Source organism: Ictalurus punctatus, chromosome 18, assembly GCF_001660625.3.
Source record: "Ictalurus punctatus breed USDA103 chromosome 18, Coco_2.0, whole genome shotgun sequence".
Classification (NCBI taxonomy): Eukaryota; Metazoa; Chordata; class Actinopteri; order Siluriformes; family Ictaluridae; genus Ictalurus; species Ictalurus punctatus.
Window position 1 is genome coordinate 13,093,792 of NC_030433.2, and position 20,026 is coordinate 13,113,817.

General features: G+C 37.3%; 1 protein-coding gene across 1 annotated transcript in view; it reads right to left on the reverse strand.

Annotated features, from left to right (window-relative positions):
* Nucleotides 1-20,026, reverse strand: part of slc8a4a (solute carrier family 8 member 4a) — an 87,375-nt gene that overhangs the window by 54,131 nt on the left and 13,218 nt on the right. The window contains exon 3 of the mRNA XM_017491975.3: nucleotides 427-1,816. Coding sequence (XP_017347464.1) covers nucleotides 427-1,740 — 1,314 coding nt within the window. The 5' untranslated portion in view covers nucleotides 1,741-1,816. The remainder of the gene's footprint in view (nucleotides 1-426; nucleotides 1,817-20,026) is intronic.

Here is a 20,026-nt window from a genome sequence, read left to right on the forward strand (position 1 = left end):
ATATGCACTTCCTAATAAAGTGGTCAATGCATGTATAGTGTATATATCCAATATTTCTTTTTGCTGTAACCTTTGTAAAGAAAAACAGACACAGGGTTAAGTATATTAGCAAAAAATATAACCCTCATATTTAGAGTATATAAAAAAGACACAAAAAACGACAAGAATCCACCAATGTGATCTTATTTTCACAATTTGCATTCTTTTCCTCAAAATACATAATATTTGGTGCTTAGTAAGTAAAATGCCTGAAAGATCATTCAGTTAGAGAATTACAAATGATTCTAAGTGAATATAATATAATTCATTAAAATTTAGTGATCCTTCTTGTGGCTTTTAGGGCCGATATTTTCTTAACAGTCATTAAGTGACTTCAGCATTTAATGTGCAGATTTTTATTAATGTTTTCCTAATATTAATGCTCACTTTTACTGTGCAGCCACTGTCTCCTCCATGTCTGCCCACAGCCAGTTTGAGGGAACCACAGTTCTCGAAGCACTGGTAGTGAGAGGGCTCAAACTCCAAGTAGATGGTGTTAGGATCCTCTTCTTGTGCGTTGGCCTCATGGCAGCTCACCACTTTCCTGGCCTGGTCTGCAGCATGCTTCTTCAGTATGTTCCCTGCGCCGATCATCATGCGTGTGGCCTGAATGCGGTAGAACGCCCTGCTCTTCTGTTGCTGAACCAACACTTGGTAGTTGGCCATTTCTATCAGCTGCTCCATGTCCTTCTCAGGGTGCCTTTGCTTCAGCTCCTTCAGCGTACGAGCCATTTCCCTTCGCGCCTCTTCTTCTTCTCCACCTCCTCCTGCTCCTCCGCCTCCTCCCTCCTCCACGCCAGCAAGCATGCCATCCAGAACCTCCTTGTGGTGAGAGTTGGTGCCCTGCCCATCCATCTCCATGTCCATCTTGGTGAACATACCATCACCCTCCGTTTCGATGATGATGCCTCGATTCTTGTCGGCACGGTAGCGCTTGTGAACGTACTTGTAGAAGAGCAAGCGGCGGTCTGCAATCCAGGCTTGGAGCACACAAATGGGAAAGAAGAGGAATGTTAACACAGCTTCCCAGACCTCCACTATGCCAGGGGAAAATACGGAGAGGATCAGGTAGAGCCAGATGTAGGCGAACACACTCCAAGCCGCTGTCACAAAAAAGACCCTCAAGTGTTTTATCTTTCTCACTTCACCATCAGGCACCACGTAGACACAGATAGCGATGATGATAAACATGTTGAAGGCAGCACTGCCTACTATGGTGCTGGGACCAAGATGACCAGCTTCAAACTTGTGCCCACACACTTCAATCACAGACAGAAGGATCTCCGGCGCTGAAGAACCCAACGCCATTAAGGTCAGGTTAGAGACTGTCTCGTTCCAGATGCGGACCGTGGCAGTGGTAGTCTCTCCATTGGGTTTCTTAATTGTGATTTCCTTCTCTTGTGAGGTGATGACCTCGATGGAGGACATGAAGCGATCTGCAATGATGGACATTCCCAGGAACATGTAGATGAGGGCAACGAAATAGACAATGGCACGCGCCACCTTATCTCCCACTGATGGGTTCTGGGGGTTCCATACAGGGAGTACCACACCCTCAGAGCAGCTGTCCTCCCCAGAACAGTTCCCAGGGCTACTGTGGGATACATCAGAGGTGGCCTGGGAAAGCTGGGTAACACTCAGGATGATGATGAAGAGAGCAAACAGGGTATTCGAGGTATGCAGGGCACAGAGGTGATGCATGGTGTTGCTGTTCTGATTATGGAATCCAGTGAAAGTTCAACTCCTAAAATCTGGTAATCAGCCCCACTATGTGCACCTATGAAATGTACAAGAACAGAAAATGGCACATTTTAAACTTGATCCCACATTGTACCATAGACAACATGAGCATCTGTTACATCTTACAAAAAGCTTTGTTTAAGGTGCAAATCAAATTTGAATCTTTCTCTATGAGGGCAATTAATATCTTTATACTTTTGGTTATTGACAAATGTATGTATCATACTCCATAGATTTGTGGAGAGAAAAATTGCAAAAAAAAAAATAAAAATTACTTCTTAGCAAGTGGAAATACACTTTGTCCAAAAGTAGGTGGACACCTGACCCTCACAAATATATGTGGTTCTTCCCCAAACTGTTGCCACAAAGTTAGAAGCACAAAATTGTCTAGCTTGTCTTTCTATGCTGTAGCATTAATATCTCCTGGAACTGGAACTAAAGGGCCCAAACCTGTTCCAGCAAAAATGTCCCTGTGCACAACATGAAGTCCATAAAGACCTCAGGGTTTGCCAAAGCGGATTTAGAAGAATTGTGGCCTGCACACCTCAACCCCTCTGAACACTTTTGAGATGAACTAAAATGACAGTTGTGCACCAGGTCTCCTCACCTGACATCAGTGCCCAACCTCTTGCACTGTTGTGGGTGAATGCAAATCCCCACAGCCATGTCCCAAAATCTAGCTGAAAGCCTTTCCAGAAGAGTGGAGGTTATTATAGCAGCGAAGGAGGGACAAAGTCACTATTAATGCCCATGATTTTAGAATGGGATGTTAAATATGCAGGTGTCCACATACTTTTGGCGGTATATTGTATTTTGAATATAGTGAAATTTATCTAGTATTTCCTATGATAATATAAAAGGATAAACGCTAAACCAAATATAAGAGTCTGAAACCTTTTTCTTAACATTTTTACTAATATCAAACTTGAAATTGTCTTGTTTAATTGGCAGATAATTTTGCTAATTTTAAGAATGTATTTTTTAGAGAGATGAAAAATGATCTATCAATAGAATAAGAAAATTTAAAGTTTGAAATTAGTAAAAAAATAATAATAATAATTGAAGTTGAAGTATTGTGTTTCTGTATCAAGTGACAAGTTTGCATCCTTCTTGTTCTCCATTTTGTTAAAGATTAATTTAGCTGCTTTTATTTTATTTTATTAGCAATAAAAACAGCGTTGTTAGAACCCTTACATTTGGGGCTAAACTGGGAGTGGAGGAGGGGATTTAGTGCTCAACATGTGCCTGGCTGCACACATGTTGCTTGATCTACAAATTCATAATTTACATTCAAGATTTCACAAGCCAAGTTTATATTTTTAGAATGTCCCAGTGAAAAATACATAGAAAATCTTGTATTTTTTGATGCTTCGAGTATAAGGTACTCGTGCACCACATGTAATCATAAATGCGTGTTTATTTTATTTTCACAATTGTTTGCCCATTAAAATGTACAAAACACAAATTGAGAAACATTTATTTTGAAAAAAATTGAGTTTCATTTTTACCCCACAATATTATGGGTCTTAAATTAATTGCTTAATGGTACATATACAATACGGACTCTAATGCTATCATTTTTGTGTAGCACTTTCATGAGCTGGATATGTCCAAATAGGTAAATAAATCAAATATTTATGAAAAAATTACTTCAGTAAACATTGAAGAAGTGTAATCATCTCAGAGTAAACATAGTCAAATTACACAACTTTAAAGTACTCTGATAAATACTTATACATTTTTATAAGCTGTTTATAGAAAACTAATTACTAACCATCTCTGCATACTGCATACCATATATGCAGGCTTTTATTAATTGTCACAATGTAGAGGAAATATTAATATTGCATAAATAGCTTATAAATTTTAGATTACAGCCTTGGGTTATTGGTTCTGTCGCAACTGCTCATGACTTAACAGAGGAACATTTTTTTTCTGCTTTTGGTGGTGTGCAGCTATTGATCTCTCAAAGAGTGTTTTTATATTGCACCTTTAAAAACAAGAACTGGTCCAATAGATTACAATGACTTCAACAAAATTATTGATGAAAATGTTTTTTTTTTTTTTTTTTTTTTTTTTTTGCATTTCGTCAACAGACTAGTGAAAGAAAAAGGAATATGTGGTCAGTCAGATTTAAGAGAACATATTATGTATAATTTCTATAAAATATATTTTTAAGTTTCTAATCAAAACATGATTTAATTGCTTATATGGAATGTAATTAAACAAGTTTCTAATGACTTGTTTCAATTATGTAGAGTGAAAGTGATCAATGTAAATAGCATTGCTATAATCCAATTACATTATGAAATCTTGCAAGGATATTGGTGCTGATATGAATTACTAGTCTGTAGTATTAAAGATAACTTAATTACAAGGACCCAGGGTCGATCCTCAGCTTGGGTGGTTATGCAGGCTTCAATATTATTGAAATTTGAAATGACATGATCAAATCATGTTGGATTTTTTTTTAAAACTGCGTTAATGTAACTCAATTTAATCACGTGGAACCAATGTACGCATTTGAATTATGTAAATGCAATTAGTTTTTGTACATACAGAATAAAACTTTTTATAAAAATTCATAAGCACTTATAATATTTACAAAAATTAATTGTAAGTACATTACAAATATTATATTCTTGCTATAAAAACATTGTTTGTGCTGGTACTTTTTTGACAAAACTCCCAGGATCCATTGGTCAGCTGAAACACTGACCTGTACTGAAACGGAGCACTGCACACAAGAAGTAGCTTAGAAAAATATTACCAAAGTAATGCTTACATAAATGCTTGAATCATGTATGGGCAACCGGTGCAGTTGTCTCTTTGACTCAAACATACACAACACACCTCCATCCTAAACGCCATGCCCTTAGCACTTCCTTGATTTCTGAGTTTCTGCCTTACCTATCCAGCAGTGTAATGAGTCAGGCTTGTTGCTCAGTGATCCAGAAATGTTCTCTTTATCTGTCATTCCTTAGTCAGTGGTAAATCAGACGTAACCATACACAGTGGCCCTTATTAACTCTCTTTACAAGATGCAAAAAATGGAATTTATGTCTGTTTGAGGGGTGCCCGTGTTCAGCATTGAAATTATTTGTGATGCCACACTCTGGAGAGATTAATGGCTCATAAATAATGAATCATTTTCCTAAGTATTTATTTATTTATTTGTTTTTACTATCAGTAAAGCTTTAGTTGTGCTGTTTGTGTTATTGTTTTACCAATGTTATTGTGGAGAGGTATGAATTATTTGCCCAGCAGGGGGCTCACACCCCTCTCCTTTCCCATTGCCCTGCTCACCAGCAGCTAACCCCCGGAGTCACAATACTCTACATACAGAAACCCAACATTGTCCTGACTGATTTCATAACAGACTTGCAGCCATAATTCATTTGAAAATACTGACTGAAATCACCAGTTTACTGCAGAAAAGGCTTAATCAAACCTGCATATGGTCAAATCCTATGCAAAGTACCCTGTCAGTTTCTTTATTTATCCATTTCATATGGGCATATCTGGACGAGCAAACTCACTTCTAGTCAGAGTTAGGCTTGCGTCCCTACACAATTTTACTCTGTCAGGATATCCAGTGACATTTGTTCAGATTATATGATTTTACCAGACTTTTACACAATTTGTGTAGGAGCTCCTCAGTTTAAAATCAGAGTACGCTAGTATGTTATCACTCAAAAATATGCTGAAAGAGCAGTCTTTTTCTCCCCAATAAAGCAGGTGATGAGCCAGTCAACATACCAATCTGGAATGTTTTGCACAAGTGTTTTGCACTCGTTTATTTGATATTAACTTAACACTAGAGAATGTTTTGAGTTCATTAATGTGAAATAAAAGAAGTCTAGGTATGTTTAACTTAGCTAAAATCCAAAAGTTTATATAGTATCGGTTAATTGTATTTATAGGGATGCTGTTGAAAAATTTCGGCTGAAAATGGTCAAAAAAGGAGAAAAATGGCAGAGAATTTTTATGTAAAAAGCGTAAGTAGACCTAAAATGAAGTGTCAGGTCCAACACTATAACGATAATGTTTCTAATGTTAATAATTCAAAAGCGATTTTGAATTGAAATTCATTTCGAAGTGAAATGTATTTTTTGCTCTTCTGCGCTGGACACCATTCAGACCCATTCAAAAACTTTCTACAGTAGATCAACAGTGAAAATGACCACCATGTGGACATTATACAACCGATTTGTAAAAGGATTACACAGATTTTTTTTAAACGCATCACTGCAAAATCACTTAAAAAGCCACCAGCTCCACCACCTCCTTCTGAGTTTTTGTAAATGCCACTTTCAGCAAGCATTATATTACTCCCTTCCTATACACTCCTTCAGCATTAATGTTGGAATTTCTCATTCTCCTGTCTTTTCTTATTTTCTTATCAGATGTGGATTTTTAAATTGTTTTTCATGATTTTTAAGAAAATGGTAACTCACAAACAGGGAAAACTCAATATAAAGCAAACCCCATAATGTTTACATTTATAAGCTTGATTAGCAATTAAATGATCAAAATCAATATCATTATTATAGCAAATATAATAAGTAGAGTGGTTTAAATAATAACAATCAACAAATAATGTTAATAATTAAGCTTTTAATTAAGCCACATTTATAGCCACATTTATGTAGAGGCACCATGAAGCTTTGATCTGGAGGCAGAGTCATACAAGGCTATCTATCTATCTATCTATCTATCTATCTATCTATCTATCTATCTATCTATCTATCTATTTATTTATTTATTTATTTTCATCTCAAGTGGTGAGCAGTGGTTGCTCAATGGCCTACGCTTTGGGTTACTGAGCAGAACATCAGGAGTTCAAGCCCCAGTACAAGTCAGGCTGCCATGGCTGGGCCCTTGAGCAAGTCCTAAACCATATCTGCTCCAGGGGTGCTGTATCATGGCTGAGCCTGTGCTCTGAACCCAGCTTGCTAACAAGCTGAGATATGTAAAGAAAGAAAAGAATTTCACTGTGCTGTAATGTATACATAACAAATAAAGACTTCTTCAAGTCTAAAACATTTTTCATTCTGGTTCAATTCATTTCTTTCAGTAGTTTGTTTCTATGAATATGAGGATATTTTTCATTTGTTCATGATGGAAACTTGGCATATATATATATATATATATATATATATATATATATATATATATATATATATATATATATATATATATAAGTCAGGGAGATAAACATCTCCCTGCAGTCTAATCTGAGTGATTCGAGTACTAAATTGAAACCTTGCTATAAATAATTCACAACACTACCTGCAGGTACGGCTGGAAAACGGTCCAGTCTGGCTTTGAGAAACTTTAGACAGAAACAGAGCACACTTCCATAATTGTGATACATGATACCATTAGTTTCAGTAAAACATAAAGTATTGCAAAATACAAATTAGGCCATTTTCCCTCAATTAAAACTGTGTTAACTTTATTTAAAGTTTTTTCAGACATCCGGAAAAAAAACAACAACCTTTTTTCAGCGTTTCTCTTAACATTCTCATAGCTCATTTTCTGAATTACTGTTTGTTTTTTCCCTCCTTCATTTCCTCCTCCTTTCCATCAGAATGATGCTTGCAGTCAGCGCAAGCCGTGCTCCCCCACTACTGCTGCACATGATGCTAACACTATTTATAGCAATGGAAGGATTGCTCCCAGCATCTCTGGCACCAGTGCTGTGTAAGTGTGCCTGTCAAAGACCTAGGTGTGTCTTACTTAACATCCAACTGCGAGTTTATTAATCGCCCTGAAATCCTGTTCCGGCATACTAAGTGGAGATCCTCATCACAGGCTAGTCAGCAATGTGAGTCAGGTTAAACTGACAATAGATACAGAACTTAACTATGGCAATACAATTGGAAGACTACGCTTCTTATCTTCATTGACTCCTAGATGGTGTGTACTGCTCCTCATGGTGCCATTGAAGCCTTACGAAAGTATCTATCAGGCAGACTATTGCTTTCATGATTGCTTTAATTGGCGGAGCTGGAGCAGACTGGTCATAGCAGTGGAGGCAGCTGCAGATCTAAAAACAATGTCCCTTAGGCTTCGTTCACACAGACGAGCAAATCTGATTTATTTCCTAAATCTGATTGTTTTCAGACCGAGTGTCCTCATTTCATTGGTTGTTATAGTAACAAAGCAGACGGGCATACCCTGAGGAGTACCAAAGAGGGAAGAGTTATCTAGTTAGCTTGCTACAAGCAGCGATCTTTTGGCTAAATTATACTACAATTTCATGAACCTGAACTACAGTAATCTGATTTAGGGAATGATTTTTTTTTTAAAAAATTGGTCGCTACCATTGCATCACATAGTACTAAACCCAACGCTAATCCATGCAGGTCAAGTGCATTAGTTAGTGTTCACTTCAAACATCAGTACATCAGAATGGGGAAAATGTGATTTCAGTGACTTGTTGATGCTAGATAAGTTGTTTCAGAAAATGTTGATCTCCTGTGATTTTCATGCAGAATGGTCTCTAGAGTTTAATGGTTTGAGCTGACAGGAAGGTGACTTAAATAGTACCACAAATAATCACTCTTTACAATCATGGTGAGCAGAAAAGCATCTCATAACTCACAAAACACCAAACCTTGAGGTAAAAGACCAAGTAGAAGACAAGAATAATTCCATATTTTCATTTTGAATCACCAGGATACTCATATCTATGCAATGACATTGAAAATCAGCATTTTGAGCTCTACTTTCTTCTTTGTCCATCCTGTCAAGCCTACTGCAAGCTTTCCTTCTACTAACACAATATTGCAAAGCCTGTGTAAATCAGTGTTTCATGTAATGTAAGTGTTCTGCATATGTTGCTACATCAGGGCATGTGTGATATGGTAAGAGTATGATACAGTGCTATGAAAAAGTATTTGCCACCATCCTGATTTCGCCTGTTTTTGTGTATATCTAATACTAAATTGTTTCAGAAATGAAAACAAAATCTAAGATAAAGCAAATGCAACCAGAGTAAACACAAAATAAATGTTCTAAATGATAACATTATTTATTGAAGCAAATAAGTTATCCAATACCAACTGGGCCTGTGTGAAAATGTATTTGCCTCTATAGTTACTAATTCCCCAAATCTTTGAAGTTGCATTCATAATGGGGTTCAGCTGGACTAGATGCAACCAGACCTGATTACTGCAAACCCTGTTCAATCAAATCAACACTTAAATAGAACTTCTTCAACAGCATGAAGTTGGTTAAAATGTCTTACCCAGTTACACACTATGCCAAAATTTAAATAAATTCCAGAAATGATGAGGAAGAAGGTGATTGAAAGACATCGGTCTGGGAAGGGTTACACAGCTATTTCAAAGGCTCTCCTTAGAACTTAGGACTCCATAGAAACACAGTGTGAGCCATTATCTCCATTACAGTAGTGAACTTTCAAAGAAGTGGCCGACCTTCCAAAAACTCTCCAAGAGCACAGGAACGACTCATCCAGCAAGTCACAAAACAGCCGAGGATAACATCAAATTACCTACAGTCCTCTCTTGCATCAATAAAGGTCACTGTTCATGACTCCACTATCAGAAAGACACTGGGCAAAAATGGCATCCATGGAATTGTGGTTGCCAAAGCACACCTTGATGATCCTCAAACTTTTTGGGAGAATCTTCTGTGGATTGATGAGTCAAAATTGGAACTGTTCGGAAGACAGGAATCCCATTATATCTGGTGTAAATCAAACACAGAATTCTACAAAAAGAACATCGTACCTACGGTCAAGCATGGTGGTGGAATTGTGATGGTGTGGGGATGCTTTGCTGCTTCAGGGCCTGGGCAACTTGCAATAATTGAGGGAAACATGAATTCTGCTCTCTACCAGAAAATCCTAAACAAGAATGTCCGGGCTTCAGTCCATAAATTGAAACTCATGCGCAACTGGTTTATGTAGCAAGACAATGATCCGAAGCATAGGAGTAAATCCTAGTCCTAAAAGTATGTGAAAGACTGATCTCCTTGCATGGCAGCTCTGCTGCCATTGGTGTGCGAGTGTGTGTGTGAGTGGGTGAATATGAAACAGTGTAAAGCGCTTTGTAGAACCATTAAGGTTAAATTAAAGCACTATATAAGCACAGACAATCAGATGTCTAAGAGTTTGTATATGATTTCCAAGGTTTAATGAATCAGGGTTGATTTATAGGAGCTAACAAGTTCCTGATTTTGACATGGAGGAGAAACATCCTTTAGCTGAAAACTCCCTAGAAGCCATCTTCACTTCATATAAATAGGAAATTCTGTTTGCTTCGGTTGGTGATGCAGTCCAATTCTTTTGAATCAAATTCTCAGATGCAATCTGTTTTCAGCCTGAGGGATTAGGGATTAGCAGCATTATACAGGATCATACTGAAAGATCTGTGATCTGACAGAGATTTAGTCAATGTAATGCGCATAATCTGTTGACAGTTATAAGATTTAGGTTTGGTGTGAGAAAAGTATGATTAAACTAATGCATTGTATCATTTGTACAATACACAAACACACAACACTGTGAAGCACTACCTCAGCACTGTTAATCGCCACTCAGCACAAATTCATTTCATTAACTGTGAATACATTGGTATCAATGCTGTCCCAACATTGTGTGCATTCTCACTTGTGTGTGTATGTGTGTGTGTGTGTGTGCGTGCGCGCGTGTGTGTGTGTGCATGTGCGTGTGTGTGCGTGTGCGTGTGTGCTCATGTATTAACGTGCATGCAACCAAGAGTAACAGCAGCATTTAAATTCGCTGGTTATAATCCTATGTGGGCAATCAGTGGAGTCTCCCCTCAATTAGTGAGTCTGGCTGCTAGCCATTGCAATCCAACCCCATAACCCCCACCTAACACACAGACACACACACACACACACACTTACACACATTTATGTGGAGAGCTTGCATTCTGCTCTACAACTAACATTACTACACCGTAAAACACAATGTAATGTGTTTATTCTGCATTCTACTTAATGCATTAAGTAATTCTACATTAATAAAATAACACTGTTTTTGAGTTCTAAATAAAGTACCTTCAATTTTAATTCATATTTTAGGATTAACTCACTAGTCCATTAAAGTCAATGCACTTGTCCGACTTAGACACTCATTTGCAGTATAAACCCTCAACCTAACACCAACCGTGGCCAAACAAGGAAAAATGTATTTTCTTCTATGGCTGTTATTTTGAGGGCAGATAACTTTAATTTACTTTAAAATTAATTTACTTTAAATGCCACACTTTCTGGATAACACGTCACTCCAGAATATATGGCACAGAATATGTGACTCACACCATCAGTGAAATGACAGGACAAAGCAGGTGGATGTCATTCATTTTCAACATGACAATATCTTATGCAATTTAAAGTAGGAGGGATCCAAAAGAGTCTTTTACTCTCCAATACTTAAGTATGTACTTGAGAGGAGGGATCTCAAGTACATACTCAAGTACCTGAGAGTAAAAGAAAATAATTTTAACTAATCAAAAATCAACAATTCTGATATGATTTTAAAAAATCAATCAAATATATTCAAATATTATCAAATATTTCTTAAATATTCCGCTAACTTAGACAAACCTAAAATTTAGCTTGCTGCTTACCTAATGTATAATAACCCTGCTTAAATTAATGATTTGGTATTAGCAACAAAAAGAAATCCATCCATCTTCTACCACTTACTCCTTTTTCAGTGTCACAGGGAAACCTGGAGCCTATCCCAGGGAGCATTGGGCACAATGCAGGGTACACCCTGGACAGGGTGCCAGTCCATCGCAAGGCACAATCACATACACACCCATTCATACTCTACGGACACTTTAGACATGCCAATCAGCCTACCATGTCTTTGGACTGGGCAAGGAAACCCCCACAGCACAGGGAGAACATGCAAACTCCGTACACACATGGCCCCGGCAGGACTTGAACCCTGGTCCCTTGAGGTGTGAGGCGAACGTGCTAACCACTAAGCCACCGTGCACCTAAAACAGCTAGCAAATTGAAAAAAATACCTAATAACTAAAACTAAACTAAAAACTAATTTACCTCAACAGGAATCTTTAGAATTAAAGCTAAGTTTTTATTTTGTTTTTAAATAAACCAAACTGGATACAAAGGAATCATGTCATTGTGTATAAAATGTTTGTAATTCAAGTACTGATTCAATGACCAATCAGCACATTTGTGCAAAGCTTCATTTGATGTTGATGTGAATTTCACTGGATAACTACGTTTAAATAAGTGAGAACACAACTGATTGGCAAAGCAGCTGTTCAAGAATAATATCTCATGGTATTTGAGATTTTTATCAAGTACTTTGAAGAATAAAATTAAATGCTAAGGTGTACAATGCATGTTTTGTCTTTACTTTACTTGAGTTGGAATACGAGTATTCAATTTCAGTAATACTTGAGTAAAATACAACTCCTCCAAAATATTCAAGTACAGTAATGAATACCAATTACTCAGGTGTCTTCTACCTTTGACTTTCAATGACAGCTGGCAAGCTACAGCAACAGGAAGTGAAACAATGGCATAATTGACCTAATAATGATGTAAAGTGGGCATGGTGAGTAACAAGAAAAACTTGACCAAACTTTAACTTTATGCAAATGACAAGCAAAATGTGCAACTACAATTTTTGGTTTGCTCAGAACAGAATGATGGTAGCGTGTTTTGTTTGTTTCTTTGTTTTTACAAATAAGAGGTAGCTATCTCAAAACCTTTTGGTTTATTCCAACATGATACACAATGACTACTAAGCCTGTCACGATAACGTATTTTATTGGATGATATATTGTTGATTTATTGATAGTTATTGTCATTTGAAGAAGATTTTATGCCAGTGATATAATGATAATATAATAGCATAGTTTTTGTCTTATTTAGTCAATGTTTCTTCATGTGTATATAAACGTAGTCAATGATGCAAAGAATGGATGCAATTTACACACAAGAAAGTTCCTCCAGAATTTTTATTTTAGCAGGAATAAAAAATATATATATTTGTAATAAAAAACAGACAAGACGTGTCAGATTTAACTGTAACACATCTGACTGATTGTCAGATGGCTGGTTTCACATACGGTCTGTAACGTGCTGTGTAGTTAGTGTGGCCATATTGCATTACTCTGGCACAACCAGTGAAACCATGGCAACCGACACTAAACTAAATATTCAACCGTTCATTGGCAACCCGGGCCGTGTAGAGTATTTTGCCGGTGCCAGTGCGAAAGCCTTCAGGAAGGACGGCTCAAAACGAGAATCGAGTCGGGACAGAGCAGGTAAGCTATGTATCAGGGGCGTAGGCAAAAGCGTAGTGAGAGACGAGCGTTAAGTCGAGCACCAGGGAAAACACTTCTATGAAAATCAGCTTGGTAAACAAACAGAGACAAGGCTGCTGAGCGGTTACTTCGCAAGCGGCTAATGCTAGGGAGGCCCTTATATAACCTTAGGTGTCTGCAGGTGTTCGTAATCAGAACTCCGGCGAACTCGAGCGCGGGTAGGGCTGGGAAGTGTAGTCCTCTTCCGCCAAGTCCCTGAGCAGCACTACACGTTATGAGCTGCCGCGCCGATTTTGCCGTGTCGTAACAGAAGCACTGTTAAGCACGTCATATATCAGCGTTTAATGCTGAAGCCTTGTCATTTACTTTGTCCATTCACTGTAAGCTATGGCTATGCTAATTTCTGCTAAAGGCAGCTATTGTATTTTCAATAAGTATGTTAGTGCTAGGTTATTGGTGGTGTTTCCATAACTTCTGGTGTAACAAATAAGCAAACTACAATTACAGTGAAGCAATAATTATACCATGTATACTGTTGTGCTGTATAAGTCACAGCACCTTATAATGCTAAAATATGTTGCATGCATTTAGAAGTGAAAAGTACTTCTTTTCAGAAGTACAAAGACATGCATTGTAGGCATTTCCACATTGTCCATAGTGTGTGAATGTGTGTGAATGTGTGTGCAATTGTGCCCTGCGATGGGTTGGCACTCCATCCAGAGTGTCCCCCACCTTGTGCCCCAAGTTCAATGGTGTGAGTGTCTTGTGATCCTGTGTAGGATAATCGGTACAGAAAATTGGTAGATGGATGGATGGATGGATGGACTGAAGAAAAACTATGTAAGATATTTGACCTTGCTTTGACCTTGATCCTGTTTAGCTGAAATACAAAATCTAATCAGTTCATCTGGTTGGTTGCAATGATAATTCTATATAAATTCTACACACACTCAACCACTTGTGCTAACGAATCTCAGACAGATGGACAGACAACCTGCAAACATAACAATCGACGGACAACCTTAAAACAGAAAACGTAACATTAAAAGAAGAAGAAGAAGAAGAAGAAGAAGAATTTGCCTATTTTTTGTTGCTGTTTTCCAGAATTCAGCAACATGAGCGTACGACTGGTTTTCCCAGACCGCCACACATATACTTGCTTAGTTCTTTCTACATCTGTTTTGCACTGGATGTTGGTCAATTGGTGGAAAGCTGCAGTATTTGTATCACTGTCAGCTTCATTAACAGCAAAATTTCTGGACTATATTATGACTAAGTTGTGCTGCATAAACGCCTGCCAAATGAATAAATACAGCACATACAGACCTGCTAAATGCCCTACTGAGCATTTCACACCTCTCTTCTACAGTAACAGTGTAAATTTAAAATAAATAACTTGAGTCTTAAAAGTGCAACTTTTTCCAAATCTGCAGTTATTTTAACAGTGTTTAATTTTTAATCTAACTGTGTTTAAAAGCTCTTAATTATTAATACATCTGTCCATGTGTAGTTGTTATATGGACAAGAAGAGGGAGAGTAGGTGTGCATGTTTAGTGAAAAGAGAATAAAGAAAATGATTGAGAGAGCAAGTACATATTAGTAAAATGGGGAAAAGAGAATTAGATAAGTTGCCATGATTATTTAGTGGGCTATAGGATGAAAAAATAAGATTGGAAGCCTGTATAAACAATTTGATCTTTAGCATCTTAATGTCTCTTTTACATCTGTATTAACATGCACTGAGCATATTTGTATAACAAGCAACCTCATCTCTCCCTTGCACTTACATTTGGCATATTATAGCTGTTTTTCTTGTCTCCATTCTGTCCACATTGTGATCTGATTTTATTTGTTCCAGGCAATATGCACAAAAGCTACGTGGAGTATAGGAGATTGGCCAGCTGTCAACACATACTCGAATACTGGTAAATTTTATTATTATTATTATTATTATTATTATTATTATTATTATTATTATTCCCTTATTTTTTATTACTATTATTAATAAATAACTGATAGGATTTAGTTGGACCAGACAGCTAATTATTGTATTTTCAGCTGAAGGGTAACCTAAATCTAGGCATTAGCAAGTTAATTTAGCTAGTTAACTACCATTCTTGTTTGTCTAACAGGAACCTTTTATTAGTAGATATTGATGACTAGACAACTCATACAATTACAAATATTTTTTATTTATTTAATTTAGAAACAGACAGTTAGCATACCCCCATCAGCCATAACATTAAAACACCAGTCTAATATTGTAATGGTTCCCCTTGTGCTATCACTGACCCTTCGAGGCATGGACTCACAAGACCTGTGGATTCATCAGACCAGGCCACCTTCTTCCATTACTCCATGGTCCAGTTCTGATGCTCACATGCCCATTGTAGATGCTTTCAGTAGGTGGATAGGGGCCAGTATGGACATTCTAACGGCTATGCAGCCCGATACGCAGCAAACTGAGATGCACTGTGTGTTCTGACATTTTTCTATTATAGCCTGCATTAGCTTTTTCACCAATTTGTGCTACAGTATAGCTCTTCTGTGGGATCAGCTCAGACGGGGTAGACTTCACTCCCACAAAATAAATAATTCCAAAATGAGCCTTGAGCACCCATGACCCTGTCCAAGTAATTCAGATCCTTATGCTTGCCCATTTTTCTTATATCCAACACATCAACTTCGAGAACCGACTGCTCACTTGCTGCCTAATATAGCCCACCCCTTGACAGTTCCATTGTAATGAGATAATCGTTATTACCACAGGTAAGGTTGTAAGGTTGTAAGTAAGTAATTTTTTAAGTTCAGGTTATATTAAACTATATTTCAGGATTCCATCACAGACATTTTATCCACTGGTATATGATTTAAGTGAACTGATCTGTTATGCTGTGGCATGTAGCTACTTGATCAAACTCTGCCCTTCACTGTGTGAGAAAATCACACTTAGTTAGCAAGGTTTTAAACATCTTTAGGCTCTTTACCCAACATGATCTTTGCAACAAGATAGCCTACACAATAAATAAAAATATTTCCACATTGATTTGGTGAAATACACTATATTCATGGTTTCATAATGGAGGCATGTCAAAGTATAACTCACATTGATATCCAATGGGTTTTCCCAGACTACCATACCTCTATTTACTTTGTAATTTTAATCCATATTAATATTTGTCTGCTTTAATTGGGTATTTGGGAAATACACCTATTCCAATGTGGAATAATAATGTAATAATTTAGACGTGTGTGTTGCAGACCCACAGAGAATATAGTGCTACGGTTTTAGATTATAATTCATATAAAGAAAAATTTTAATTATTATTTAATTTAAATTTTAATAATCATTTTAAATAATAGGCATACAAATATTTCTTTTTGGGATAAACAAATAGCAAAAATTGTTTAAATTCACCATCCTGCAGGTGAGAAGGCTACAACAATGAAGTGAAAATGTTTGCTGTAATGACAGAAGCTACTGAAAATGACTACAGTGAACTGCTCGCTATGGATTCATTTACCAACCTAAAGACATTTCATTTCCTGCTGGCAACAGAAATGGGATTCATATGTTTTCCCTCTCTATGGTTTTTGGGGATCATTTTATTTAATTGTAGCTGCAGGAGTGTAACTTCTTCGTAATGACAGCCTGATGTGAACAGAGTATTCAGATTACATATACACCTGCCTAGGTTTTAATAGATGGTTTGATTCACTTCACTTTTCACCAAGCTGTTATATGATAGAGGTGAATTAGGTAACGGGTGGAAAGTGGCAAAGAGTAGAAGAGTTGCTTGTATCTTTCTCATTTGTAAGTCGCTTTGGATAAAAGCGTCTGCTAAGTGAATAAATGTAATGTAAATGTAAGAAAATGGGGAGAGAAAATTTTTAGGCTCACACAGATATAATTAACTCACTCTTTATCAACAATTTTTAAAAAAAAAATGTATCTGATATAACCTAAAAGAAGTCATCCATGCTTTTATTTAATTCCACATGGATTATTATAACCTTTTATTATAACCACATGGATTATTATAGCCTGTCATCTCTTTGACATCTGCAGCTAGTTCAAAGTTATACACCTTGAATTTCCTTGGTTTTAGCTGCTGGTTAGAATTTGATTGAAGCTTTTGTTTGTTCTTAAAGCTCTAAATAGTCTGCGAAGAAATCTTTTCAACCTCTTTTATTTGTTCCTTATTCACTCTGTAAATCTAAGGGAGATCGGGCTTTTTGTGTTGCTGTCCCTAAGCTCTGGAACAGTCTATCTTTTAACATCAGGGCATCTCCAACATTGAGTGTTTTTAAAGTTAGTCTTAAGACTTATTTTTATTCTTTAGATTTTGATTAATTGAAATGTACTGTTTACCATTTAACACAACTTTTGTTGGGTTAAATGTGCTCTATGTGACTTGAGTTTTGCCTTGACTTCTTCCCTTTACACCCTTCCATTTATACCTTCCTGATCCTCAAAACTGGCTAAAACAAAACGTGCTTTTGCAGATGTTCCATCCCTTCTTAAGTCCAAGCTCAAAACATACCTTAATTCAATAGCTTTTGGGAAAGGTTTAATGCATATTGTGTGATTCATGTCTATGCGTTATTGTCTATATATATAAATATATACATATAGCAACTTGTTTAGCTTTTTGGTCAAAACTCAGTGTTTTAAATGTGTTTTATAAATATTACTGACTTATTTATACTTATGTCACATCATCTGCATTGTCCATTTTTAGTGACAGTGGTGGCTCAGGTCAGGCTACTCATCAAAACACTGTGAGTTTGAATCCCAGAATGGGCAAGTTAGCACTGTTGGGCCCTTGAGCAAGGACCTTAATCCTCAACTGCCCCCAACTAGGCCACATCATAGTTCTGACCCTGAATGCTGATTGCAGTTTCCTAACAAGTCTTGGTATATGAGGAAAATTCTTTCACTGTACTGTACTGTATAATTAACCATCAGTAACTACATTACCCATGATCCCCAGTCAGACACAATGTCAGCTGAATAACCCCATGCTCTGTCATGCAACCAATCACTGGATGCATGCTCTCTGTCTTCTCATTACACAATCAGTACATGCCTTTTTAAACTCTGAACAGGTTCCTATAACGTTGTCCCACAAATTTGGAGTTGTCAAGTTTATGCCTTCTCATTTCATGTTTCTTGGTTATTGTCTAGTCCTCCTGTTTTAATTGCCCTGCATTATCATCTCTCTGTCTGTGTGCTGTGACTTACTAGGTGTAACTTACTTGCTCAACCATCCCCAGTATTACGTAGTGTAAATTATGATTAATGAAAAACAGTATGTTCCATGATGTTATGTTTCTACTCCTACGGACCAGTTCTCAATGTTTTCACTCCATGCCTGCTGACTACTTTAATTTAAAAAAAATAATAATAATAATACCACACAGTAGGATGACTCCAATAGGACAGCAACTTTTACTGATTACTCTCATTAGCAACAAGTGATGATACACAGTTGGCACCTTGCTTTGGATCTCAGGTGCGCTAAAGAGAGAAGATCAAAGTCAGCTCGCCTTGAACTGGAGCAAGTCCCATCATATCTCAAAGTCACATCTCATTGCTGAGGGGAAAAAAGCATGTAAAAAGAGTTGGGGCTTGTGGGCTGTGGAGTGAAGGTGGAATCCGAAGAAGACTCTTTATACTTGGTTAAGCTAGCTCAGAGAATTGAGGTGACAAGTTAAATAAATTGAAAAATGTCATGTCAAGGATAGTTCCTAAATGATTACAAACTGAATCTTACACTGACAGGATTGAGTATATTTCTGAAAAGTGTATGCTATAAATTCTGGTATTCTAGACTCCAAGCCTGGCAAACCTCAGTAGTATTTCTTGCATTAAACACCCCCTCATAACAATATGTCCCTAGGAATACAGTTGAAAGTCTGAATTTCTTAAAACAAATTGATTCCCAGAAACCATGCACATTCACTGCTCTGGGAATCTATTTGTCTGGGAATCTGTTATGTCCCTTCATGCAACCTCCATCGTCTAGCTACTATTAATCCTTTGATTCTCTTCACACTCTTCCCTAAAGCACCGTTTTCTCCATTTCCTTAATTTACATTTACAAAAATGCAATAAAGCATCCCACACACACACTGAAGCAAATATCTTCTGTCCTAAACCAGGTTGAAACGTCTCAAAGCAGACAGTAAAATATGTGTGCATTTTGATTTTTGACGGTTGTGAGGACATGTTCCAGAAAATGCAGTCAATATTTACAGCACCTCCACTAACCCAATTTCTTTTTTATCCTCCAGCAGTCAATATATGCGTGGTGTTCCCTTAATCTTAATTGAGCTCCATCCATATACACATCCAAACGCACCAGAGCTGAGTTTAACCAAGAGTGCAGGTTTTAAGCGAAATGAAATGGCACATCAATTTTCACTTGGTCGTGTCACCAAGGCCAGCTGAACCACCTGTCTGTCTGAAGGTCTCCAGTAGAACAACACTCCTTGCATTACACTAGAATAACACGTGTTGCATTTATACTTTTTTAAAATTCTTGATGACAAGACTGCTGATATGAAAAAGCAGGCCATTATTTGTCAGTTTCCTTCCCTGAAAGAGTATAAATATTTCTGCAAGCATAATAATGACAAACTATTAGAGCCAGTGCAGGTGGATCAATGGGGTACACGGTGGTGTAACGTAACACACACACACACACACACACACACACACACACACACACTCAATCATTCACTCACTCACACAACACAGCCTGCTAGAGCTGAGCCTTGCCATTTAATAGAACAACTATGCGGGGTCAACAAAGCATTTAACAACAGAGCACAAGCTTGTACCTACTGGCTGCATCTCCATATTAGGGACAAAAAACCCTGTTTTTCTTATCTGTACTTTTCATCAGTTGGCTGTGACTCCACAGCAGCCCCTCATC